The 27313-nt window shown below is 42.8% G+C and overlaps 1 protein-coding gene and 1 long non-coding RNA gene across 2 annotated transcripts in view; both read right to left on the bottom strand.

Annotated features, from left to right (window-relative positions):
* LOC135422246 (uncharacterized) overlaps positions 1-4384 on the bottom strand; it is a 50650-nt gene extending 46266 nt beyond the window's left edge. The window contains exon 1 of the long non-coding RNA XR_010434390.1: positions 3173-4384. This is a non-coding gene — a long non-coding RNA (uncharacterized LOC135422246). The remainder of the gene's footprint in view (positions 1-3172) is intronic.
* Positions 4385-4656: 272 nt separating this feature from the next.
* On the bottom strand, positions 4657-27289 carry GPI (glucose-6-phosphate isomerase). Its single transcript, XM_064671317.1, has 18 exons — positions 27050-27289; positions 22747-22837; positions 21778-21846; positions 18837-18956; positions 16937-17020; positions 16702-16848; positions 14949-15020; positions 13917-13961; positions 13071-13124; positions 12103-12163; positions 10550-10593; positions 10167-10319; positions 9715-9844; positions 9265-9341; positions 7857-7985; positions 7344-7419; positions 7195-7261; positions 4657-5699 (listed from the first exon to the last, which is right to left on the bottom strand). Exons 1-18 carry the CDS (start codon positions 27166-27168, stop codon positions 5576-5578), a joined length of 1662 nt encoding a protein of 553 aa, XP_064527387.1. The 5' UTR covers positions 27169-27289; the 3' UTR covers positions 4657-5575.
* Between the last annotated feature and the right edge of the window lie 24 nt (positions 27290-27313).

Here is a 27313-nt window from a genome sequence, read left to right as displayed (position 1 = left end):
CTATATGCTTTTTCTTCCTAAAAGTACCATCATTTTCAAGGACACTGCCACATTAATTTTGTTCCAGCTTAAACTTATTCAATGGCAAAATGTTTTCAGCAAGGAAGGGCACTACTCTAGATCCTCTTCTATGTCAAGTAGTTAGCATCCTTCCTCTCCTACAACTTTAATTTAGCTCCAAAGGTACATATTTCAAACAAAATTGGTGCCTTTTATTATTGAATACTGCTCACCTCTGAAAGTTATGAGCCCAGGTTAGAAAGACTCCATAGGCTACACTGTAAGTTCCTTGCACGTGCATCCACCTCTTGGTGCAGAGTTTTGGTTTTAACTCTTACTCCATGGGGAGGTAGATCTGTCACCAGGTTGAAACAGTCCCAAATGTCTTCACCACATAAATTCAGGCCACCCAAACCCCCTCACAACTGCAGTTAATAATCCAAGGCACAGACCAGCACCTACTGAAGTCAATGAGTCACTTTTGCTGGTCTATGAAATCCTAGGTTTGAATTGTAACACAATAAGTTTCCTCAGTAAAGCCTCAGTCCAGGGGAAATATAACTAATCAGGATTTGACCCAGGCTGGTACCCATGGACCTTGGCCCATAACCTAACCCTATTATAGCAGAGTGGGTGAAGTCCCCATGCCCATTTTTCTTTCACTTCTTTGTCACCCCAAAATCCACTGTGATTACAGGTAGCAAGTATATAACCTGAGAACTGAACATGACTTAGGCAATAGAGTGCTTTAACCTGTCTAACTCAAATTGATGCAATTCATGTTAAAAAGCTATTGAAGATCAGCACTGATAATTAGCTGTGGAAAAGTCCAGTGAGGTTGTAGATGATCAGAGAGTCATTAAGGTTGGAAAAGGCCTCTAAGATCAAGTCCAACCCTTAACACTGCCAGATCCACCACCAAACCATGTCCCTAAGCACCACATCTACATGTTTTGAACACTTTCCAGGATGGTGAATGCATCACTACCCTGGGCAGCCTGTTCCAATACTTGATAATCCTTTTGGGGAAGAAATACTTCCTAATATCCAATCTAAATGTGCCCTGGCACAACTAGAGGCATTTCCTCTTATCCTGATGCAAGCAGGCAAAAACTTTGGCCCCTCTTGTCCTGTCCTCCTGCCCTGGTCTGTCTCAAGTCATACTCAAGGTCTGAACTTGTCAAATTCTTTGGTTACCCACTTTACTAACTTACAAAGACAAAAGTGGTGGTTTTAATTAGTCCAAAACCACACAGGAATATTCAACAAAAAACGATTGGAATTGCTACTCAAGATTTATTTTATTTTGTTTTACAGTTCACTAGCACTCAGAATCTCTCCAACGACAAACAATATGCTCTGCTTTTATCCTGGGTGAGGGATTTTTCAAGCAGATATTGTCTCTTGTGGCTGTTGCTGCTGATGAAAGGCAGAGCTCAGCCTTTCTAGGAACTGCCACATACTTGAGAGTGTTCCAGATGCATGGGCTCAGGCCAACTTCTTGACATGAGCTCAGCTGAGTGCTGCTGCTTCCACGCTCTGCAAGGATCATCCATTGCCGGCCCCTGTCCTTCCCCACAGCCTGGCACTGCCCCAGTCAGCAGGCACTGCAAGGACAGCCACACTGGGTGCCTTCTCCACATGGCACTTATTGTTTCCACAGGTCTAGGCTCAGAATATTTCCTTAGAGGAAACACTGCATAAATCTCAAAGAATAGTTTAGAGAAATCTTGAATGTGTGTCTACTTGTGAAACCACTATCAAGTCAAATCCAGTGACTATAACAACTTGACCACGAATATTTTTGAGAGTATACTTTTTGAAATTTCAAGTACATCCAGCAGGTTTGGGAATTGTTGTTTTAAAAGAACATTGGGGTTTTATGTTTTTCTTCTGTCAGAAAACTCAGTAGGAGAAAGAACAAAAAGGAAAAATTAAGAGCACAATAAAAAATTATCTGGCCATTACCAGTCATCTGGAAATGCTTAGCTTTAGGACTAATTTTTATCTGACCTATTTTTGACAATCCCCATGTGCCATAAAACTAAAGAAAACTTGAAAAGCCTCTTTCAGAGGAGGTAGAGCAATACAGTTCCTAGCACTGAGGTCTGACTGAGAGAACAGCCCAAAGCATGGTCTTCTCTGCTGAATTTTCATTAATCCAAGCTGTTTAACCCTTCTCTCTGGAAGCCAAACTGCTTTCTGTTTGCCACACCCTGTAATCCCTAAAATACTTCACTAACATTGCCTGTGAGCTGGTTCACTTTTATCTACATGGGAGCTGACAAGATGCACACTCATCAACATCCTACTGAAACTTCTCAAAACCAGATTTATGCAAAACTTTAATGCTCTCGACTTGACTACTCCATCATATGCTATCATCTACCTAACTCTCCAAACTCTGATTCTTTTAAACAAAAGTAACAGCAGGAATTGCCAAAGCAGAATATTTTCAAGAACAGCTAAACATAAAATTTTACTTGAGAAAAGGTAAAGGAATGAATGAGGTAAAGCTTTCTTGTTTTTATTTGGCTGCTCTATGCAGACCCATGACCTGTCCACTTCAGCACTAGCACTGCAGATCTGTAAGTGCTTTTCATTTCTCCAGAACAGCAACAGGTTCAGCTGAAGCTCCTGGTGTAGCTTGGGAAGTTTTATTTCTTATCCTCCTTCAAGCAGCCTAAGTTCACACTGTTACCATCACTGAGTCTGCAGAACTCTGCATGTAGTGCAGGATAGTTTGGAAATTAGAACAGTCCCAGCAGATCACATCACTGTGAATTGGGTCAAAGGAGATCACTTATTGATTACTCCTGCCAAATTCTCTTTAAACAAAAGGACTGGAAGATGTCTTCACTACAGTCATAGCTCCTGGAGATGCTTTTTTTTATATCAATTACTATGCTAACATATTCCTCCTTTACACACAAACCCACACAGTCTATATTAAGTACATGTCCAGTGGGAATACAGTATGAATTTAGCATAATTTTCTTAAAAAATGTTAGAATTTTTCCTTGAATACAGTAATTATCTTCTCAAGAACTCTTAAAATACATTCATATATTAATTTTGATGATGAGAAGCTATTACAGTTATGGAGTCAAATTAGCATTGCGAGTGTAAAGATTGCTTTTTTTATACATATATCATCAAATTAACTACTTACCCTGACTAAAGCATCTCCACACAGTATTTCCTCAGAGGCCTTCAAGAGGAACGTGTCTTGTAGCAAATGCGCTGGTTTGAGGATTAGGGATTGTAGGATTAGGGATTGTGTGCCATTTTATGGGTTTGACAAGTTTTTGCTCACTTCAGGCACTTTCATTCTCTCCTGTAATACGACAACACAGTTTGAGAGCTCAGCCGTGCCCATCACAGCCTCCCAGTCAGAACCGACCGGGTTGGACTTTATTATTATCTGAGCACAATTCGTGAAGAAATCAGTTTCATTCTTGCAGGAACTGATATCAAGACAGGCTTGATATTAAACAGAAGGATTTAAACCAACTCGCTGGAGCTCAAAGAACTGAGCCACCACCTGGCTGTGTTTGTTGAGCCGGAGGATGTGTGGCAGGTCAGACAGGGTCACTGTCCCCTGTGCAGGGCTGGGAGTGAGGACGGGACGGAACAGGGAGATTGTTTCCTCGGCCCCAGCTCTGTCACTGGCAGCAGGTTCCCGAGCCGTATGCAGGCTTTACGCCATTTCATCTTCAAAACGTAGCCACAGTCCCCTCCTCGTTACTTGTGGCCCCTCTAGTCGTGCCCTCAACCGCACAGGGGAAAACAGCTCTTCACCACTTCTATTCCGTGTTTGACTACAGCCCTGAGGCGTTACAGCACAGGGCAGCCTTTTGCTCTGTAAACCATAAGGTCACAGTTTTGGAATTTTGGTAACGGGTCGGTAAGTCGCCGGTAAAGTTTACTGCAGGTAAAGTTCTGGGGTGACACCCGCGGGCGGGGGCAGGACCGGGCCATGAGGGGCGCTGAGGGGACGGTCCCGCCCTCCCGCCGGCAGGGGGCGCCCCGCGCGCGGCAATGGCGGCGCGGGAAGGGCTCCCTCAGAGAGAGCCGGCTCCCTCAGAGAGGGCCGCTCCTCCCTCAGAGAGAGCCGCTCCTTCCCTCAGAGAGAGCCGGCTCCCTCAGCGAGAGCCGCTCCTTCCCTCAGAGAGAGCCGGCTCCCTCAGCGAGGGCCGCTCCTTCCCTCAGAGAGAGCCGGCTCCCTCAGCGAGAGCCGCTCCTTCCCTCAGAGAGAGCCGGCTCCCTCAGCGAGGGCCGCTCCTTCCCTCAGAGAGAGCCGCCTCCTTCAGAAAGGGCCGCTCCTTCCCTCAGAGAGCCGCCTCCCTCAGCTCCGCGAGGCTGGTCCGGCACCGCCCGCACAACACGGAGCTGTGCACAGGAGGATGAAAGGTTTAAAACCTCCTGTGAAAGAAACCATGATGCTTCCCCCCTCTAGTCGATTCTCTTTCTGAGCTCGCATTTTATGTAGAAAAATTTGCTTGATAGAGCTGATCATAATCCATAACACAGTATGAAGGTGTTAGTGTGACATCAGTGAGCTTGGAGGGGTCCTGCCAGCAAAGCCGTGCAACAAAGATGGGCATTGAGAGTTACCAGCTCAGTCGTGAAGGGCTGGGGGCACGAGAATCACAGTTTCCTTTCAATGCTTGTGTCTTACCTTTATTAAAGGTGTTACAGAACAATAGCCAGAGCATGCCAGTCCACTAGCAAAGAGGGGTTAACAGTAGTAGAGGACAAAAGAGGATAAACAATTTGTAGACAAACAGGTTTCTCTATTTTTTGTTGTTGTTGGACAGTGATGCTGATTTAAGAATGTGAAATTGCCCCTCTAGGATACCAAAAATACATTTCTTCCACAAGTGATCCCAACCTTTTGCTTCACAAACTCTGGAAAACTGGTATCAGTCGCTCCAGTTTTCTTCTTTTTTGGATAGCTGTCCACATAGCTTACAGACAAAACACGAAAACTTCTACCAAACATCAGTACACTTCCGTTTTCACAGCAGCTTTCGGAAAAAAAAATAAATCTCTATCTTGCTCAAATGCATGAAATGTGTAACCTGAACAACCTACAGCTGTAGATTTGATTGTTTGAACACATTCTAGTTTCCAGCTTACAGCAGAACCAGTCCAAAGAGAGAGAAGTTAGTTTACTTGGCTTCAGAGAACCTTACACAGTGAGGGAGGCAAATGTTACTAGGGCTGCACTTTAAGGATAAAGAGTGAAGAAATTTTACTCATCCATCATACCTTTTATTTTCTAATATCAGTAGGTGATCATCTTTAAGGAACTTGAGGGGCAAGAATTGAGGAATATACCAGCTGCACTTTACAGATTAACAGCCACAAAAATAGAAAGCAACTAGACAATCTCAGGGTTTCACAAAACTAGTTTCCATTTGTAACACTTGACGCAACAAGATTAACTGCAACAAGTGAAGAAGCTACATCTGTAAAGTGCTATTTTTGTTGGAAGTGGCTAAAAAAGCACAACTACAACAGATTTGGGTATTCCGTGGTGAGATTGGCGATGTCCTCCAAGTATTTCCTTTCAGGCTCTGTGTTTCTTGATGAAGTTGATGAGCCCATTTGTTGAGCTATCATGAGATGTCACTGGAGCATCTGACTCCAGTTCAGGCTCAATTTTCTTGGCAAGTTGTTTTCCAAGCTCAACTCTGCATTTATAAAAGCAGCAGAAGAAAGAAAAACATTAGTGAATTGAAAAGCAGAAAGACACTAGTGCTAACAACTTAGAGTATTTACTATAAGCCATTTACATTAAAAATAGATGCTGGTAAAAGTAATTTCCCAGTGAACACTATGATGCTTTTCCCCTCACATTACTGAGAAAGTATTAACTAAGTGCCATTCTTAAACAACTGGAGTTCTCACAGCTGCTTAGCTGAACAAACAGCTCAAATTACAGGATGTCTAAAGAGAAAGTTTTGTTTCTGAAGTTGAGCAGAGTCCTTTCCCCTCAGTACTCACTTGTGTTATGCAGCCTGCCCCAGTGCTCTCTCGCTCCTGTTCACTGCTGACCATGACACTGCTCACCACACCAATTTATGGCACCAAGACAATAAACAGCAGCTGAGTTGCAGGCCTGGAAGCATCCCCAGCACTACAGAGGGCTATCCAGGAGTTACAGCCTCACAGGATAAGAACCTGGGATAGTCCAACTGCTGTAAGAAACTAGGCTGGTCCTACAGTGTCCCCACATTCCATAGTTTTGGATGCCATTCTAGATTTTCATGTGTGGCAGTATAAGCTGTAATTACTCCTATCCCACTCCTGGTTTCAGAGTTTATACCAGTACAGCTCGTACTAGCCAGTCTTCCCTTCTCAGGTTATACTACAGTATTTTAAGGAATATAGCTCTAAGAACACATGTACAAAGGCTACCCTTCAGCCTTTAAGGAGATAGCTTAGTGTAAACTGATATTCTACACCTGTATAGCAAGTGTGCTCTTCAAAATAAGCCCTCACAGCATAGGCAGGCTGCACCTGAAAAATCTTACCTTTTCCCCAATCCCTCTACCTAAGCCTTCATACGGTATGTTGTACAGTTCCTATTACTGCAGATTAAAAACAATCTGATTAGCTCCTGATTAAATCTTCCATTGGGAGGAGTTTGTCCATTCCAATGACAAACTCCTCAAAGATGCTGTTGTGCACATGGAGCTCCACAACCCTCAGTCACAGATGTAGACCTCTGCCAGGAATGTTCTTGTCTCTCCACATAGGAAAACTCAGAGGTGGTCAGTCTTTGGCTTAACAGATGCTATTCAAACTGCCTGCTAAATGTTTCTAGAGGTAAAATAACTCTTTTTCACTTTCTATAAGGGAAAATATTTTTCCTTTCTAATTCTCAGAGCATGTGTTAAGCCTGCTTGACTACCTTCCTCATTACTGCCCCTTTTCTGCTTCATAGTATTCTTCTAAATCCAACTAAGCACAGGTCCTTAGCTAAAATTGTATCTACAAAGTCACTATGCATGACTGAGTAAGGACACACAGTGACTTATCCCCAGAAAACGTTTTCCCTTAAAACTATCCTATAATAATTTGCTCCAGGTATGACACTTTTTTTATTGTCTTTTCTCTAAGTCAGGATAGATTAAGAAATATCACAGTCAATAAATATGCAAGTAACAGAACAAGGAAACTTACCCCCACTGGTCATAACTGTTAATATCCCAGACAACTCCTTGAACAAATATCTTGTGCTCATACATGGCTGTAAGCAGAAAGAGATTTATCAGTAAACTTGATCAGAAAGTCTTAATAAACATTGGCAGATGAGAGACCTATTTACTCACCAATGATGGCTCCCAGAGTGAACGGGTTGAGTTTTGTAAACATGATGGAATTGGTTGGTCGATTTCCCTCAAAGACCTTTCAAAACAAGAGTTACATTGTCATCTAATATATTGTAAAACTTATATCACTTATATTTTTCTCCCAGTCCTCACTGAACTATTTGCATTAGCAGTAAACCCAAAGTCCTGAAAGCTCTGAGGACTACCACCTTCAGCCAGAAAACTGTATCGCTTCCATGTGTTATTATTACAAACTCAACAGCAAACTTCTCTCTGAGCAGCACTGCTGGCTGCTGTGGGCTACAAGAAGTAAAACAAGGCAATATGCCAGGGGCAGTGCTGAGATAGCTCATCCCTCCTGAAATGTCCCAAAAGGCCCCAGAACAGGGAGCTTCAGCACAAGTGCTCCTGGTACCTGCTCTGAGTGCCCTGCCGAGGTGCCCCCTGTGCCACCCCTGCTGGCTGCTGCAGTGCCCCCCCAGCAGGAGAGCCCACGGGCCAGGGCCCAGGTACCTTGTGGGGAAGGAGCTTCTCCAGAGCCTCCCCGCTCAGCCCGGCCCCCTGCAGCTCCTTCCGAGCCTCCTCCGCAGTCTTCCCTTTCATCAGGGCCTCCGTCTGAGCCAGGAAGTTGGCCAGCAGGATCTAGCAGGGGCACACAAACACAGCTCAGGTTCCATCCCCTCAGCTGGAACAGTGGTACCTGGTGCTCCAATCCATACCAAGACCCAGTCTGGACTTACAAGTCTTGTTGTTAACACTGTAGCAGTTTTAGCTGCATGATGCCCACTATTGTTTTTTACTTCAGAGTGCCAGGAGACTTAATTACTGTTTTAAAGGGCATCCAAAGACAACCAGGACAAGCTTTGCAGAATCCTGCCCCTGCCAAAACCGGCAGCGAATCTCCCCCCGAGAACAGAGGAGCCAGGATCTCACCCAGCCCTTTCACCCAGTATAGTCTATGCTTTTATTCCATGCTATGGAAATCCAGGTGCAAAGATTAGTCACAGCTAACCAACTAAGATGCACTTACTCATCTGTAGGCAGGAAAATCCCCACACCATCTCACGTACCAACCCCTACCAAGGCAGTGCAAGTTTCTAGTTTCCTATTCCCTCTCTAATGTTAGCCTGCAAATTCATGTGTGTTTACACCAAAGATAAACTCTTACTGTATCTACAGTCAAATGAAACCTTTACTCTCCTTCCTTTCCAAAGTCATACTCAAACTTCCACTGTACTAGGTGTTACTTGACCAAAAATTACAAGTGCCATTCCAATTGTGTAATCTGAAATCATGATGAGACTAAAATTTAGTGAGGAAACATGCTTTTTCTGAAGTATGTATTAAGTGGTAGACCTGGACGTGTTTCCACCTATGGAAGTTCAATAAAATCCTTAGTTCAGTGGAAATCCTTAGTTAGACAATACATTAAACTAAAAATTTTACAGGTTAAAAACATCTTTGTAGAAGCCACAACCCCAACCATGCTATTACACTGATGAATTTTTATCCTAGTTGAGTTTAAGACTTGAAAACTTCCTCAGAGATGCTGTCACATCACGTCTGAGTTTATTTCTTCCTACTCGGCAAGAATTACACTCCTTGCAACTCCTACAAAGAATTTTCCCTCCAAATACTTAATTGCTCCACTCTTTCCAGCTTCAGTTGGCCCACAGGACACACCACTGAGCTGCCTCAAGAACTGTGGCTGTAATTTCTTCAAGAACAAACACACCACTGTATTACCTATTACAGATCATATGCAATTATGATTTAGATACTTTCAAATCTATTGTGAATGTTGACAGAGCCCACGTGGAGAGTTTAAAAGGGACATTTAGAAATATTGCACACTGCAATACCAAATAAGCTTCAATGCCTTCAGCCATAAGAAATATGGGTGCCCTGACAAAGAACTTACCTTGTGATGCAAGCCATTCCTGATGGGGTGCTGAGTCTGGACTGGGATCAGAAAATCACAGGGAATCATGCGAGTTCCTGGAAGAAAAGCCAGATTAATAACCCTGCAACAGGAAAGTCCTAGACAAATCTTCAATTCTCACCCCATTTACAGAGTTACTGGTAGATTCAGTCACTTCTAAAAGTTCTATAAAAGAGCTTTTTTATTATTAACAGCAGGGGAAAGTAACAACACAGCTCAGTAGTTTCAGCTTTATTTGACCCTCCTTATTGTAGGTAAAACCTGCATCTTGTAGCCTCCAAAAGCCACTAATTAAGAGCCCCACAGCAATGCAAGGCTAGGTTAGGTAAGAGCCAACCTCCAAACCAGTGGTGACTCTGCAGACTCCTGCAGCTTTGCAGCCATTCAGAATTTAATTCCAGGATGCAGCACTGCCTGGTGTCAGCTTACCTTGGTGGATGAGCTGGTAAAAAGCATGCTGCCCATTGGTGCCAGGCTCCCCCCACACTATGGGGCCAGTGTTGTAGTCCACACGAGAGCCCTTCTTGGTGATGTACTTGCCATTAGACTCCATGTCACCCTAAAAGAAGGGAAGGCTGGTATCACTCAGTAGCAGAGCAAGTTTCCACACATACTTCAGCTATAATGAACACCGCTTCACTAGAGAAATTTTCCAAGTATCAGGGATACAGTTGCTTAATTTATGGACACCAAGGCAATGGAGGTATGTGGAAAACATCTCTAAAGTAACCGAGCAAATAAGCTGATATCAATCTTGGCATCAGTCTCTTCAGGCCATTGAGTACATGAATTTAAGGGACTGTAGTTTTAACCAGCACATGCAGTCAGGTCCTAGAGCCAGGGCAGAGGCTTGTCCAGTGTTCCTCTGGAGCACTGCCCACCTGCTGGAAGTAGGCAGCGAAGCGGTGCATGTACTGGTCGTAGGGCAGCAGGGCGTGGGTCTCGCAGCCGTAGCAGTTGATGTACCACACCCCCAGCATGGCCAGCAGAACGGGCGCGTTCTTCTCCAGGGGGGCGGTGTGGAAGTGGTTATCCTGCAGGACACAAGGGAGAACTAACACTTCTGATAAAGCAATTGTCGCCCCTCCCAACTCTTATCTTGTTTTGATTGTTGCTTTGATTCAGGGAGAGCTTCTCAAGCACTGTTGTTTTAGGAGCACTGAGAGGACCTAAGGGGCTGAACCTTAGAAACCACCCTGCCCTCAGTTACCTTACTAACAACTCTTAAAGAGGAACAAATCTGGAACAGGGATTCCACACTCACCATCCAGTGGGCTCCTGCAAGCAGATTCTCAAAGTTGTCAAAACCTAACAATGAAAAGAGTCAGTTTGTATTTACTATTACACCTCAAACTTGATTTTTCTTATAGAGACAATTGTAAAAGTTTTGATTCCCTGTGTGCAGCAAGACTCCCAACTACTAATCGCTGTACTTTTTGTACTTAATTTAAAGGGTACTTTGACTTCTCCTGACATTTGCATTCCCTAAGCCAGGCATTTACTTATGCTTTAAGCCTGGACTTCAGAGGAAGTCCAACTTCATGAAGCATAATTCAAAAAACCTTTGCCTAAAATCCCCATTCAGACAGAATGAACAACTAGAAGGAAAACAGAGACATTTAATACAGAGCCTGCTTTAAGGCTATATAGTTTTCATCAAGTTTGAACATTTAGTCACTTCACAGCCTCAGTGGGACAGATATCCCCCAAGAAAACAGGGCAAGGCTGGTATTTCAAAACAGGGATTTGCATGTCAGTCTGAGGAGAAACAGCTCTAATAAGATTGTCAAAGAAAAAGGCTCCCCCCTTCCCTTCCCTGTTCTCTCAACAATTCACCTGAGTTTTCTTTGCTTTATAATTAGGGTATTTAAACCTCTATTTGCTTTCATTCAGGAATAGTTTAACTAACTTTAGCTTCCTTTCCTGCAAAGACAGAAATCCTGATTCTTTTGTAGGAATTAGGTGAAGTGTTTGGCAATCAAAGCAGCAGCTCTACCTATGGTCAGAAGGCAGCTGTGGGAGATGAAGGGTCTAAGGAAGACCAGCATGTCAGCAGTCAGCACCAAATCTGTCTGACAGCAGCAATGAGCAGTTATTGCAGACAAAACAGTCAGTGCCTGACTGGTTTATTTTGCTCTTATCATAAGTTTTTCTACACATGACAACTCCTATTCATATAATTCCAAAACCACCAAACCCACTGTTATTCTTTTAACCCCAGTCAAAGGGAATTCTAGCTTTTTTTAGAAAAACAAATGACATTATAGTTTCAGGCTTTAAATATTTGAAAGCAGTGATGAGGGAACAAATGTAATCACCAGGCTCTATAGCCAGGATGAGCAAGTACTGGAACACAAGGAATTAGTGGGAGGAGGAGATAGTTAACAATACTGAACACAGCTCATGTGCAGAACTGGAGACACAGGATTTTGGTGTTTAGTGGGTGTATATTCACAGGTACTAAACACCCCACTCCAAGCTTAGGAATGGCAGTTGCAAGGTCTGATTTTCCCCACTGACAGGGCTTTACACAAATCAGTCACTTTGGGCTATGCAAGTGACTAAAGAGATGCTATTTGATTATTTGTACCCAAATATGGGTGCTTTCCAAAGCTGCACTTGCAGTACTAAAATACTGACATTTCCACTGCATTACAGACTTTTTTAGCACAAATATCCAACTACTCAGAGTAGGCTGGGTAAATAATATTCCCCCCAAACCTGATCCACAATCCACTATTATTAAAGCATTCCACAGTAATATTCCTGAAGCAAACAGACTAATTCTTGGCAGGGTGAGCTCCCAGGAGTACCTACCAATATGCAGGGCAATGGAGAGACCAATGGCAGACCACAGAGAGTAGCGGCCACCAACCCACTGCAAACAAGAGACTGGGTTAGATGGACAAGTGCAAAGCTTTGACATTCAAACTTATTCAAACTATTACAAAACAGCAGCAAGTGTTTAGACATCAGCAAAAATCAACATTCTTTCTGGTTACACGTTATATGGCACAGTCAAAGGAACCTGCACCTCACGGTAGCCCCCTAAGGTTACCCCTTGGGTATGCATTTTTTGAAAGTCTGAAGTTATCCTACTTGTCCAGTTTATATCATATGTGTTGAGCCAGATCCCTTGATTCTGGTTCACGTCCAAATCCTAACTTTGCAGCTTGTATTAACTGCTTACATAATATCACCCTTCTCTAGGTAAAGCCTGCTTCAGCAAGACTCTGAGCCTAGCTGGGGAAAGCTAACACTCTAGGACACTTCCAGACAGCACCTTTAAAACCTACTTTGTCAGGAAAACCAACTTGTTTCTAAGTATAATGACAAGACTAAGGGCAGTATACTTTCAAGATGCATCTGCTACAAAATACCAAAGTAGGCTCCCATTTCTGATGTCTGACCTTTCTAGGCTGAGCTTATACACTGCACACACCAACAGTCAAATGTCACAGCTTATAATAACTGCTTGCATGGAGGAATAAGCCAAGACTTGGAGCTCCTGTTACTTCACAGCTGACTGGACAGCCAAGAACACAGAAGGCTCCTCTGCAGACCTCTGACCGCAGGATTTTAATGTCATGGCCAAGAGTTTTGCTTGCCTGACACGTTCCCCATTTGCCTTTAGTTAAGAGTTTTCAGGTGTTTCAGTGCACTGAATACAACTACTATAATTCAGGTGCTTTGGCAGTTTCCAGACATCTAGTTGGAATCACTTTACCTGCTTCAGAAAATGCTAACAGTTAACATCTATCACATAACATTAGACGTTTACTTACATCCCAAAACTCAAACATGTTCTCTGGGTCAATTCCAAAGTCTTTAACTTTAGGCTAAAACAAAAAAGCCAAAAAAGCATGTAAGAACACCGTAAGTAAAACCAACAGTATTAAAAAGCTTTATATGCAGCAAACAAACACAAGTTGGTACCTATGAAATACATAATTCCACAACTACATCCTCTATTTTAAAAAGTGCATAGCATCCATCACAAAAACATATCTTCATTTCCAGAGATATCTATCATTATTCACTATTAAAAATCAATTACATACATTCATTTTCTGATGAATGTAAGTGGCCATATAGTTCAGAGTTGGACTGATATTCACTTTACAACAGAACCCTAATGGAAGAAATGAATTTCCCATCACAGCACCTGACAGCCTGCCAATGATGGCACAGTTCTTCCCTAATTGGTCTCTCCACTTCAAACATTTGCATAGAACAGCACATCAGGGTACATCATGTTCCTCAGGAGCACTATTCAAACTACCTGTGCCACTTCAGCCCTCGCTTGGAGTTTAGACTAATATTTGTTAACATAACTGCATTCACACATACTTAAGCAATTACAGGTAACACTCATTAATAACAAGTCATTTCAAGTATAAAAGCTCTTGATTTCAGATTTAAAGCTCTAGCAGAAAAAGCACACATTCATTCTATAATGGAAGTTCAGTGTTCTAGAAGTGGTTCAGTTACTTTCAGTAAAGGCTTCCTCTCAAGAGGAATGCTAAAATTTGGTATTCAAGTATCTTAAAAGATAGCCTTCCTTACTAGATTATCAAGTGAGGCCATCTCAAAGGTACATAGAAAAAATAAACTTGACTGGTTATACTTACAGCATTGGTAGACAAGGCAACAAAATGCTTGGCCACAGCTGAAGGCTTAATAAAGATAAAAATATAGTTAGATCTAAAATACTAATTATTTTAATTTCTGGTTATAAAGCTGATCTGCTACCATTTACACAGAATACTGTTGATTATCACCAGGTTTTTTTTGTGTTACAAACTTGAAATCACGTAATTCACATTGACTGCGGGATTTGGCAGCATGCCCAAAGATCCCATTCCCATCAGTCCCTCTGGAGAGCAGCACACCAGTTCCCTCAGAGCAGTTATCAGCTGGACACCACCACCAGCACTTCACAGCACATGGAGTTGGCTGCACAGGCACAACCCTTCCAGACAGGGTCAAACGATCAACTGGAACTACTGATAAACCTCAAGCTCCAGATTTAGACTTTGGTCTTTCAGTTCTGGTGAACAAAGTTGTCTGCAACAGTAGTGCAATGAGGAATTTCAAAGCCCAGCTTTCAAACTGAGTACAGCTACCCTGACTGAACAGGTTAAAGACTATCTTAATTACCTGAAGAGGCAGTATCTGCTTTTTTCCTTGTAAGAAATAGGAGAGCATGAGCCAAATACATGGTTTCTATTCATAGCACAGCCATCTGCCACAGAAATGTCAGAGTATCACTCCAACCATAGCTTCATTTCTAGTTTTCAAGGATTTGCCAGGAATTAAAAGGTAATGGCACAGACACTGTATTCCTGGATTTTCATATATTAGTAGTTGTACCACAGTACTGGCCAGCTCCAAGGCAAACACTGCACTCTATTACTTAGCAGGGAGGATTTGGGGGAACAATGCATGACAACCATTTATAATGAAAAACTAGTGAGTTTATCACTTTGATTGGACAAACAGTGTGTCACCAACAAAGCACTGAAGTGATCTAAGTACAGCATTTGCTGAGCTTATGTTTGGGCAGTCACTGGCTCTGCTCCAAAGCACACAGAAGGAGCAGGGAGGAGCCACACAACCCAAAGCTGCTGCATTGTCAGGTGCCCCCAAACAGCCCCACTTACATCTTTAGCAGCTTGCAGGAACCACTCTTTGGCCGTCTCTGCATTGGTGATGGTCTCTTGGGTGGTGAAAGTCTGCACAGCAAAAACAAGGAGATGAGTAAAACACTTCTTAAAACAAACAACTTCAGGTTGCTAAAGCATCAGACGTTCCAGACAACCAGAGCCAGACGTGCTAACACACAGCTGCTGCCAGACTGCACAACAAAGCAAACTCTTTAATCCAGTGAACACTAGTGCTGCTAGATTTACCCACCTAGTTTTAAACTAGCATGTATCTGGAACTGGAACAACTATTCCTGATTTCCTACCTTCCCACCCCTCCAACTGTTCTGCAAAACTTTGAGAATAAGTTTTCTACTTTAGTCTTTTACTAAAAACAAACTTTTACCACTCAACTAAAAAGGAACTAATTAAGCATCAAAATGGGATAACCCAGTTGGACTGTCCTCTTATCTTCAATTCATACTTTTTCATGGAGGAACACTCATTTCTGCTAAGATTCTATCCATAATTTTGTTTTGCTGATTAGAGGAAAACATTTTCCTGCTTCATGAAGTGTGCACAGAAGTTCAGTCATGCAGTTTTGCAAATATCTACAACCATTCTGATTTACTCAGCCATCAAAATTTAGCTTTAAGGGTGAACACTAGATTCAACCTACTCTCATCCATCTCCAGAAATATTTCATTATGAAACACAAGCCTGTTACAGAAAAAAAATGCCATTCATCCTCTTCCAAATGTATCCAATTATCTAACTACAGTCTGGCAAACAGAAACTGAAGTGTTACTCTTTCAATCTGGCAGTTTTCTAAGCCTTTGAACCGTGATCCCTGGACTCAATTATTGCAAGTAACCACTAGTATTACTTTGTGCAGTTTCCTTGTTATTCCATAAGTTGTTGCTCAGCTGCAGCATTGCCAAGATTAGATAATGAGCACCAAGGCCAGCACTGCACATGTTCATTTGCTGCAGATTGTCTTCAACAGCAGAAAGGTTCTACTGTGCTTTACAAATGAAGGCAACCCAAGTTACATAACTCCAGAGTTTGCCTCCATCCCTTCCCTCTGCTCAGACAGAACCATTCCTCAGAGGAAGATGGAACTGCCAATTATGGTTACAGAGTCAGTTATTAGCAAGGCAAGACTTAAAGGCAGCTATTCAGTCTGTAATCAGAAATAAGTGTCACCTTAAAGAGGTAAAGACAGTCTGCTGGTACTAAGTAAAGCAGCTTAGTATTTATAGTGCTCAAGGAACTTGGCATTTAAGTGATTTAGGTGAAGGTATTTTGTTACTATCCTAAAACAAAATGGAGAGTCTTAAACTACATGCAATTCACTAATGCAAAAAGTCAGAACACTTAACATACAGGACCTTTAGGAATGAGACAAGATGTGGAATTTCAAAGAAATAACTACATAGGACCCTACACTCCACCCACAGAGAAGCACAAAAACTGTTGTGAATAAAACTTAAAACTTGCATTGATTGAGAAATACACCCCAGACAACCTGAAATTGCTCATGTATCTGGTTTAGGTTAAGTAATTTTCAGCTCTTGATTTATGAATCCCCAAGTATTTCAGTGGCAACATAAGCCTGGACTGCAAGTTTAGAATGAATCCCAACAGGCCCATTTAGAAATAATCCCTGTTAGAAGTCCCTGATCTAGATCTCCCTGTGGACAGACTTCTGTTCTGATTGAATTCTTCACAGGTAGAGCAAGTCACAGCCCAGTGCTTGTATCAGACATACCTTTGATGCAATGATGAAGAGAGTGGTGTCTGGTTTGAGCTCAGCCAGGGTTTTGGCTATATGAGTCCCATCAATGTTGGATACAAACCAGACACGAGGGCCTCCCTTGGAATAGGGTTTCAGGGCTTCAGTGACCATCAGAGGACCCTGGACAGAAGCCACAGTCAGATTTTATTGTCACTGTAGGCACATACCCACACGAAGACGTGCAGGGGCACAGGAGTCAGGAGCTTACCAAGTCAGAGCCGCCGATGCCAACGTTGACCACGTCAGTGATTGTCTTCCCAGAGTAGCCTTTCCACTCCCCACTGCGGACTCTCTGAGGCAGGAAACATTGCAAGGAGATGTTACACTCACACTAAAGCCAGTGATTCTAGCCCTGGCAATAGGCTGTGTTTGCAGGCATTGCTGTAGGAAGTCTCCCAAGACAACTTTCAGGCTTCTGGACCTTCAGGCCTCCACTCAGAGCTATCTTCTTAGGCAGACATTTGCTTATGTCTGAGATTACACTTCACTAAGTGCTGCAAGTCTAATACACATTTAAAAACACACTGCAAGATCAAACTCTCCTCCTGGGTGGACTGCTGTAGCATTTAGTGTTGGCAAAGGCAAGAGAAATATAGATAAAAATGAAAAGATCTTGGGAATTACACTGTTTGCAACAAAGATTTGAACCTGAAGCAGTTCTTTAAGTGACTTTTATTAGAATTGACTTCACTAACTAAACTGGAAGACACCAATATTAATAAAACCACTGAAATAGAGATTTACTGGCAAATCAAACATTCAAAAAGCTTTTCTACTGCATGTATGCTTTGCAGTAGGATTTATTTCTGGGCTGCACCTTCACAGCACACAGTACAAGTTTCTGCTCTATTCTTGTTCTTTAAGATTCACTGGGAGTTCTAAAACAAAATTACAACCATTAAGTAGCAAACTCTGCACTGAACTTTGCCCATCTATCACCTCTGCATTAAATTTTTTCCAAACACAGAAGTAATCTTTCTAGCATAATAAATCCTTCTAAGTAAACTCCCCAATTCTAAAGCAATTTTTCTACAAAGCACTTAGTTATGCTGAGACTTGCTCTTCTTCCCTACAGATGTTTAAGCTTTTCATTTTTCCAAACAGAAAAACCATTTTTAATATACACAGTCCTGTACCCTGTAAATGATGTTGCCACAGTCTTGAAACCCCACCTGCTAAGTCAGTCAACTGAAACAAGCATCTTTGTTAATATTTTCAAGGAAACTGCTTATCATGATTTTTATTTTGCAGAGAAGATACTCCTGCATGGAAAGTGATATTCACAGGCTGTGGTGACTGACACCATCCACCAATCAAGAGGGTGGCACCAGGGAAAACTCTTGTTTTGCACTACCAAAACCTTCACCAGCTAAAAGCTCTACAGGGGCAGAAACCAGTGAACTTCTACAGCCATTCAATCCTCTCGGTATTTGAAGAAACCACCAAATTCAGACCAATTAGTGGCAGTTATTGTGGTTTAGGAACTGGACATAATCCAGGCTCATTTTGCATAGGTTAAAGGTTGGTCACTACCACCTGGGTAAGACCCACAACAGCAACCAAGCAGGTCCAGGTCCTCCAGCCATGTTTAAAATACATTAAAACTATTCAGGGAGCTTCTACTGCAAACAAAATAGAATCACAAAGGAATTGGACCTAAAACCAGAAGATCTTTAAGAAACTATGTAAATAGAGTACAATCAAATTGCAACTGAGCTGGGAGCCTGTACCTCTCTCCTGATCTTACACAAATGTTAAGAGGCAGTTTCTACTTGAAGTCAAGTAGTTGAAAAATTAGCAATAAATAAAGAGACATTTGAATGGCACTTAATGATTTACAAGACTTCCAAAGTAAACACAAGATTAATGCTGAAAGAGCAAGATCTAGAAAGCCCATTATAGAAAAAATTAACTGGGAACAGAGAGAGAAGAGTAAATCAATAAAAACAGCTCCAACTCCACTCCTGAGCCAGAACTATTGTAAACCTCAAACAAGAGGCCAACAACTCATGTGAACCAGTCTACAGTCAGTGCTTCACAACACACCTGTAAGAACCTGGCTGGATATGGAACAAAGATGACAAATAAGCTATGGTGGTACTTCATACCTGGCAGAAGTGTTTCATCTTGTCCAACACTTTGTTTACTTCTGGAACAACATCCTTCCCATCCACAAGTATTGGCCTGTTGGAGCGATTCCTCAGAGCAATGTGAAGCACAGCTCGGTTCTGAAACAAGGGAAAACAAGATGAAGCTGTTTCCAAGTTCTACCCAGAGGCCTCAGCTGCCTCATCCAGAGGGCAGCATGATCTCCAAGACTTCCAAATCCTTTAGATTAACTGGGATTAGTAGGGCAGTGCTTTCAGTGTGTGTACATACACACATCACCCTCTCACTTCACACAATCAGTGCACAGGGCTCACAACAGCACAGAATATGCAAAGCAAGAGTTTACTTGGAAAAAACAAAACCTCAAAATCCCCTAAAAGCATTTAGAAATTGAGGTTCAGAATTCAGCAATAGTCAGTACTCAGTGATCTTTATTTTGGCATGCTTAAGATGGACAAGAATGAAATTGCTTCTAAATGATGACAATACTAAAAAATCTATTATAACAAGCAGCCAAAGTTATTCTCTCTGGCACTTTCTCAATTATCCTGAGTAATCCATTTCACATAGGAAAGGACAAATAATTTAAACATTTGACAAAGAAGGATACAATAGCCACATTAATCTATCCACTGCCCACAAGTAAATGTTGCCTGAATATTTGCACACCAGATAAGTAGGTGGTAGTTGTGTTAGGAGAAAAAAATCTTAGCATGCACTGTATTATGTTAATTCTCCACAGCTGCACACAAGTCAAAGCACTGAAACCAGGCCTGTGGTTTGCCTGTTGAAGAGCTTAACAGCTTTAATCCAGAATGAAGGAGTTAGTCAATACTAATGAACAAATTAAAAAATTAGTCTGCTCTACCTCATTGTTCCTCACTACAATGAGAGGCATTGTAAGACAAAGACAACACAGACAATATGAACTGCCAAGTTATGATTTAAATACCAAATGCTAACTCAAAAATCATTGAGTTTGTGGTTATTGCCTTGCAATACGAAAAGCCTCTTTCACTTGCTAATTAAAGTGTACCCACTTAAATTTGGGGTGAACAGAGGCAATTTTTTTGCAGCACTCAGCCATGCAACAGTATTTGGTAAATACTGCTCACTACCAGGCTTGAAGGATGCTTTGTCTTAACTCAGAGGAGTCAGATTTGACCTGATATCTACTGCTAAGCAAAGTGTTTCCCAAATATCATGCAGGCTGTGAAGACTGTCCCCATGAGGAGTGGTCAGATGAGTGACCTTGTAAAGCACTTCCTTTGTGCCATATCAAGTTGCAAGTTTTAACTCATCTGGGACAAACACCTGGCAATGCCACACTTGGGTGCACTATAAAGAACTTCCACATCAGCACACACCATACAGCCAATGCCTGCAGCACCAAACACAGACAAGTCTGAAATACTTAAGACAAAAATCTAAAAAATGTTCTAAATCAGATCAAGAGTAGTGGACAAGTCAGTTCTTGCCATTAAGCAGCTCCCTTATATCTTATTGCTTTTGGTTCGGTCCCACTGTTTGACAGATGCTGTTTAGTGTCTCACCACAATTTCACATTGTCCATAATCCCATTACAGAGCCAAACCAACTTGATTGGATCTTCTATATAAACAGAAAAAAATTCAAACCTAAAGTCAACTTCTGACTTGGAAAGAAACACCCTGATAAGAAAACAGAAGTTACTAGACTCATTATGCAGGAAGTTGATACATTAAGTGCTATCAAGACAGCAGCAGAATAGGGAGGCAGCAGCAGAAACCAAATGCAACAGTTTACTACTGTGTTTAAGTGCTTTCTGGGAAAATCATATCCTTCTGAGCAGATTTCAGCTGCTCTCACATAGCCAATGACAAGAACTCCACAATGTACAGTCAGAGCTGGGCTAACCCTGACATAATTTGTGTTACACGAGGCTGGCGAAGGGCAATATCTGAGAAAACCCTCCTGAGAGATTTAACATTTCTCACCCTCTTTCCCTACTTCCTTTTCCCACTTTTTTCATTAGTTACACCTGTAAATTGAAGGCATTAATACAGAAGGAAGAGGAACCATTTCTCCAGTGAAACTTTATCTGTTTCTGACTGTGTCTTTTAACAAACATGAATCATTTACTAACAATACAATGTCCAACTGCTGAGTTACTTTAAGCAAACAGCTTGTGCAACAGCTAAAGCAGTTAATAGCCAAGTCAAAGGAAATACTGATTTCTGTGAGTTTCCCTCAAACATACTAAATAGCCTTTAATTTTTTAAGGCAGATTAATAAAACCCACCATACTGTTGAGTTTCTAGTTTTCATCCTATTTTTTATATTAGAAAAAAAGTACAGTTGGCTTTCTGTATGTTTCAGTGAAGATTTCACCACAACTACAACCTTCAGGCCTCCAAAAAGAGGAAGGTACTCATCCTCTTACTGAAACACAATGGCTAAACTTCCCAAGATTGTTTATAGTCTTGACTGTTAAACGTACCCAAAGCCAAGCAGCACCACAGCCCAAAGCAGAGTCTTACACAATCCTCACCCACACCCTGTAGGCCCTCTACTGAGCTTCATGAACACTGACATTAGGCAAAAGCACGTAAGGGATACCTGGAATGCAATACTCTGCTCCATGCCCTTTGCAAGATCTAACTCATCTTCCTCTCTACAAAAGAGGGAAGAGAAGAAAAAAAATACCACCAAAATCTCTAAAAATTTAAGGTATGTATTGAAGGATTGGGTAGCATTACTCACACACATTTTCTTCTGGTTTTTAGTAAGAGCTGTAAAAATTTCTCCCGTAAGTAGTGCAGCAAACATTACAGCCACTCAGCACTTCGAAGGAGCAATTAAAGTAAGTTTTTTCAAGACTTTGCTCACACAGATGCATGAACATCCATAATACACAGGCACAACCAGAGGGGAAAGAGCCACGGACAGAAATAGCTTTACCTCAGTGAAGTTGATCTTCTCCCCGCTGAACATGCGCTCTCTGGCCCCTTCCACACCCCTTGACTTGGCCTGAGAAATGCAAGTACAGATTCCTCTTAAAAATAGCAGGAAGTCAACATGCACTACTAGTCCTGCTACATCAAAGACTATGAACATTTAACACAAGACAGTAAAACAAAAAGTACATTAGATTAAAAGACCCACTAGAATCTAGATAAAAGAACTGATTCTCCCATTTTAAAGCAAGTATTTTTATGCTGTTTGTCTCTCAAGAGGTTACAGAGTAACATGTGCTGAAAGACCAAGATGCAATGAATTCATATTAATTTCTCAGTTCCATGTTGTCACGCTGCCACAGGATTCATTAATGATTCTTTGCACCAGCTTAGAGTTTATTTTTTTTAAACTGAAGGGCAGCAACAGTAATTTTGCTATGGCTACTTTGCTAATTCTTCCCTTTTTAAAAATCTGAGTCCTATATATTTAAGCCTTTGGTTGAACCAACGCTTAAAGAAGGAAGGGTTGTAAATGTGGACACCCTACTAAATTGAAATTAGTGATACAAACTTCTTTCTTAAAATAGATCCAACTGCAAATGAATCTCAAAAGTAAGACTGCATGATATATGTAATATTGTTTCAATGGCAGGTATAGAAGCCATGGCCTTCTCTTGCAATTTTATAGGAATCTCTTCTTTTACTGCAGATCTCAATAACAGAGCTACATGCCAGCTGGAATTCATACTGACAACAGCTCTGCACATTGAAAAATGGCCTTGTAACTTGGGGCTAGGTGACAATGCAAGAATCTGAACAGCACCAAGATTTGTACACAGATGCCTTTTAACTTCCACAGTCTCTCAGAGCCAGAGCTAATGAACATAAGCAATGCAAGAACAGTGAGCTGCAGGCAAAACTTCACTTTTCTAAAAAGCTATTTGGTTTATTAATGTAACATTTAAATAGTTACCAGTTCCATCAGCATTTTCATCACGTCTTCTGTAACGAGGTTCTTGGAGTAATCCAGTAAGATATCCCCATGGTCAGTGTTCAGAGTCAAGCTGTCAAAACCAACAGGCTCTTTAATTGCACCTTCCTGAAAGGGCTCCTCTACATATTACACAACAACGGGAACCCTAATTACACTGAGTTAGTAAAGATGATGTAAGTGACCAATCTGCCCAACAAGTTCCAAGAAATGACTTACCAGTGTGTTCTTTTTATTGAAGAACATGTTTTTCAACACGCTGAATTAGTGTCCACTTTCTGCTTGTGAAAATCCACATACAATGAAGCCTATTTGATGTGTAGTTGGACAATCACATTCTGTTCTCACTGAGCCACCAGCATTCCCCAGCAATAATTAGCTTTTTCCTAATGTATCATCAGTAAGGAGCTTATCACTTTCTTCTGCTGCTGAAAAATTAACCTGTCTTCCTAAACATCCTTTTAAAAATACAATCAGTCATTCTTTCATACAGACTTGAGACAGCCTAATTTAAAAATCTATACAACTTAATGTACAGAAACATTCTGTCAACTACTGTGCAGAATTAAACCCCATTTGCACATGGTTTAGTCTCACAGACCTCAGTGATCCAGTAGAAGTCTCCAAATTACTCGATTAATCATCTGCAAGCTACAGCCTAAAAGTTTAGAATACAAGCACATATATATATATAAAAATATATATATCATATCTGAAATGAAACACAGAAATGGCAGCCCAGTAGAAACCAAGTGAGCCTGTTTGTATTTGTATCCTTGTGTCTGTGTGAGTTCTACAGTTCCTCTAGTCCTTTACAACACTGGGTTTTTACCCATTTCTGCTTTGCACTATTTTCCAACCAAATATGTACATTTATTCTAACTGAGGAACTGAGTTCAGTCACTAATTCAGCCTTCTATAAAAGCACATCTTGCTCTCCCTGTTGCTCACACACTCCCCACAGGAGATTGCAGCCATCTTGAGTCTCAGTGTTTCTGCCTTGGTCATTGTCTCCCCTGCTTTTTCTTTCTCAAACCTGAGTACAGAAACATGCACTGTTATTTTAGTCACCACTAAAGAGCCTTCCCAGGGACAAGCCGTGGCACAGTTGTTATTCCAAGCATACATAACGTGACAGAGCAGGCAAGACTCTGCAGAGGAAGGATGGAGCTGAACTGAGTTACAGGAATTACAGCAAGGCCTAAACATTTTGGTGGTTTCATTAACTTCAGGAAAAGCACAGTAACATCTTTTTTGGTCTTCAAATACAGGAGGCACTAACTAAGGGAAGGAAGGTCTCTTCAAGCACAGTCTTAGAGCCGTGTTTCTTTTATAAGCAAGAACACAGGCAAGCAGGGAAAACCAGTATCAGTGCTGTTAATCACCTTCCCTTCAGTGGGCTGCAAACAGTAATCCTGAAATCCAGACCATCCAGCACAAGGATACCTGGAATATGGCTGGCTAAGGGAAGGACTGTGACTTCTCACCTGCCAAAACTGCCATTCATTGATACAGTACAGAGGAAAAATAAGAACAAGTCTTCAAAATCTGATGCAATTTATTTACAGACTCATCTCAGACTTGAACACATTTCACTAATGATACAGCAAGGCCATTAGTATAATAACATTTCTTCTGTTTAGAGAAGTAGAACTCCTAAAATTCTCCTTCTATATTACACTGTAGATGATAGTCTCTCCCAGTGTTCTACTCCCCAAAGAAAAGATCAAGATTTCACATTTGTTTACCTGACATATCTTACATCTACAAGTCATTATTTTACTTGTATGGATTAAAAAAAACCACCTCAATCTCACTAGACCTAGAAGGCAAAATATCCCATGAAGTTGTGGCTGGATTCAAGTCACTGCTCGTTTGAAGCAACTGCAGAAAGGTGCCACCCAAGACATTTCCTGCAAAAACAAAGCAACGGCCACCAGACTGAGCTTCCCACGCACCAGGTGGAACACACAGCCCCCAGTGTAATCCCCTGCTAAGCCCTTACACCAAGGGATCCACCCTTTATGTGGAGCAGCTCAGCCGTGTTCTCTGCCCAACTGTGCCCTCTGCACTGCAGCAGCTCAGGGCAGTGCTGCCCAGGGGGACAGGAGCCCTGGCACGTAAGCCACGGCCACCCCGCAGTGCTGCAGCCCCTCAGCAGCAGCTCACCTGCAGCACCTCAGGGATTTTATCTCCCACCACGTTTTCCATTTAGACTGGAGGCTCCTTCTGATCCTTCATAATGGACAAGGCAAGCAGCAGGAGTGCAATTCCAATGTAATTCCTTTATACCTTGCAATAGTTATTTGCATCAGCACTACCTTAATCAGCACCCAGGTCTCTATTACCTGCTGAGTTTTATGATGGCTGCATCATATCACTTCTAACCCCTTTATAACTAGTAGTTTCCAGTGAACAACCCACGTTGTTAAGACCCCCTGTTCCTACCAGACCATACCTTACCACCTTGGGTAGCAAAGAAAGCCAAAGATGTATCTTACGGGTGTGACTACACTCCTAATCAGGAAAATAGCATATACGAGTTGTGAGGTAGAAAAAAGGACAAAAGGATCTTCTATCTAAATTCTGCAGGACGCTACCAGTGAGTGTGGGGTTCTTACAGTAACATTAAATAGATACCTATGCTCAAAGATACAATATTCTGATTAAAAGTTATTCACACCGGTCTGAAATTCCTCCAGAACCAGTATCAGGAAGCCCTTTCACATGGGTATAAGTTTCTCTTTTCCTTCTAAAGGAAGAGAGACAGTCAGTGATTTTATGATAATACCTACAGAGCTAACAGATATATTCATAAAGCTTAATTGCACATGAGGAGAGAGGTGCAAACTGCAGAGGATCAAAACCTCCAGGCTACTTGGGTTTTGAAGAGATGTTAACTACCCTCATCCTGCTGGGCTGGCTCAGAGTGGCCATTGGTACACAAGCAAACCTGTCCAACACAGGCCATCAGCTCTGCAACTGTACTTTGCTATAAGAAAGTTCTCCTAGTCCAGAACACGGAGGTTTATCAGGAAACAGGACTGAAATAATTACAAGAAAGGATTACAAGAGATGACATAAACCTTTAACACTTGAACTGTTTCCTCTACTTATGGGAAGTACAAAAGGACATGGATTTGGGCAGCTATTTGAAATAGATAGCTCCTGTAAAGAACATTTCACCAAGAAAACCCTGGAGAAAAGGAAAAACTGAAACCAGAACTAGCTCTATTAGTGAAGAGTTGGTAGATTTGTATAAGATAATACTGACAAATATCTTCAACAACACGAAAATTTGTAACATCATCACTGTTAGAAGAGCCAGGTGAAGCCAATACTCCAAAAATTTAGCATACCTTTTCCACCAATGCAAAGGACATCTTAGCTCTTGTATATTGGTATGCAGGACTTCACATGCACAGTTTAATTACAATTTAAGAACTTTCTAAGGAGACCAAAAGGGGGAAAAAAAAAATCACTTCACTTAGGACACTAATGAAAAGCCTGATGTGTGCAACAAGTCTTAGCGCAGCACTCAAGAACGGCGGGTCATTTTATCACCCAGGCTCACTCTAAAATTCAAGTCTGGGATGCATCTACATAGCATTACACTTCATGTGGCTGCTCTAGTGCCACAGCGTGACCACACACGTGCCTGCTCAGCACGGCCCCAGCGCACACGGCGAGTGCCCCTTCACAAGATGAAGGCGCTGAACGTTATCACGATGCTCCCACTTGTTACTCCCTCCTCCATCACGGCCGCAGCGCACTTCTGTAGGAGCGATGGCGGAGGGCTGACCCTGCCCGCAGCCCGGGCAGGCTGGCGGCCGTGTCGCGGAGCGTGTCGTGACTAAGCGGGCGGCGGGCGGAGTGCGGCTGTGCAGCGGCGGGCGCTGTGCTGCCCGGCACGTACCGCCCGCAAGGATGAGTCAAGGGCAGGCGGCGCGGCCGCCCCTCGGGGCCGCGGGAACACCCCCCGCCCACCGGCCCGGGCCGCACCGCCATCGGCCGCCTGGGCACCGCTCCGGGCAGAGCGGGCGGGGCCGCGGCACCGGCCCCGGGCCCCACTGCCCGCCCGGGCGGAGCGGGGCCGGAGGACGCGCCGCTCCCACCCCGGCGGGGCCCGGACCCGCGGCACAGCCCGGCGGGGGGCGAGGGCGGGCAGGGACCGGCCCTTCCCCGGCCCCGACCGGCCCTTCCCCGGCCCCGACCGGCCCTTCCCCGGCCCCGACCGGCCCTTCCCCGGCCCCGGGCCTCGCATGCGGCACCGCCCGGGCCTCACCTGAATTTCTGGAAGCGATCCTTATCGGCCTCGAAGAGCTGCCGCAGGACCAGCTTGGAGGCGTTCGCCTTGTGCCACTCCAGCAGCTTCTTGAACTGGGGGTCTGCGGACAGCGCCATGTCGGCGGGATGGGCAGGGCGGGCTGGCCAAGCACAGGGAGCGGAGCTGCCGCCGCCGCTTCCGCTCTTATAGCGGCTGATCGGCCTCCTGCGGCCGCCCCGCCCCGCCCGGCCCGGCCCGGCCCCCTCACTGCCTCCCTCCCTC

The sequence above is a fragment of the Pseudopipra pipra genome, chromosome 14 (assembly GCF_036250125.1).
Source record: "Pseudopipra pipra isolate bDixPip1 chromosome 14, bDixPip1.hap1, whole genome shotgun sequence".
Classification (NCBI taxonomy): Eukaryota; Metazoa; Chordata; class Aves; order Passeriformes; family Pipridae; genus Pseudopipra; species Pseudopipra pipra.
The sequence above is the reverse complement of the archived record's forward strand: the minus strand, read 5'-3'. Positions and strand labels throughout refer to the sequence as shown.

Excerpts from the sequence above, each read along its gene's own strand:
- GPI (XM_064671317.1), bottom strand. The coding sequence starts at position 27,168 with ATGGCGCTGTCCGCAGACCCCCAGTTCAAGAAGCTGCTGGAGTGGCAC. Across the intron at positions 10,594-12,102 it reads CTCCATTGCCCTGCATATTG|GTTTTGACAACTTTGAGAAT; the intron begins GTAGGTACTCCT and ends TTTCATTGTTAG. Across the intron at positions 7,420-7,856 it reads AGAAGCTCCTTCCCCACAAG|GTCTTTGAGGGAAATCGACC; the intron begins GTACCTGGGCCC and ends TTGTTTTGAAAG.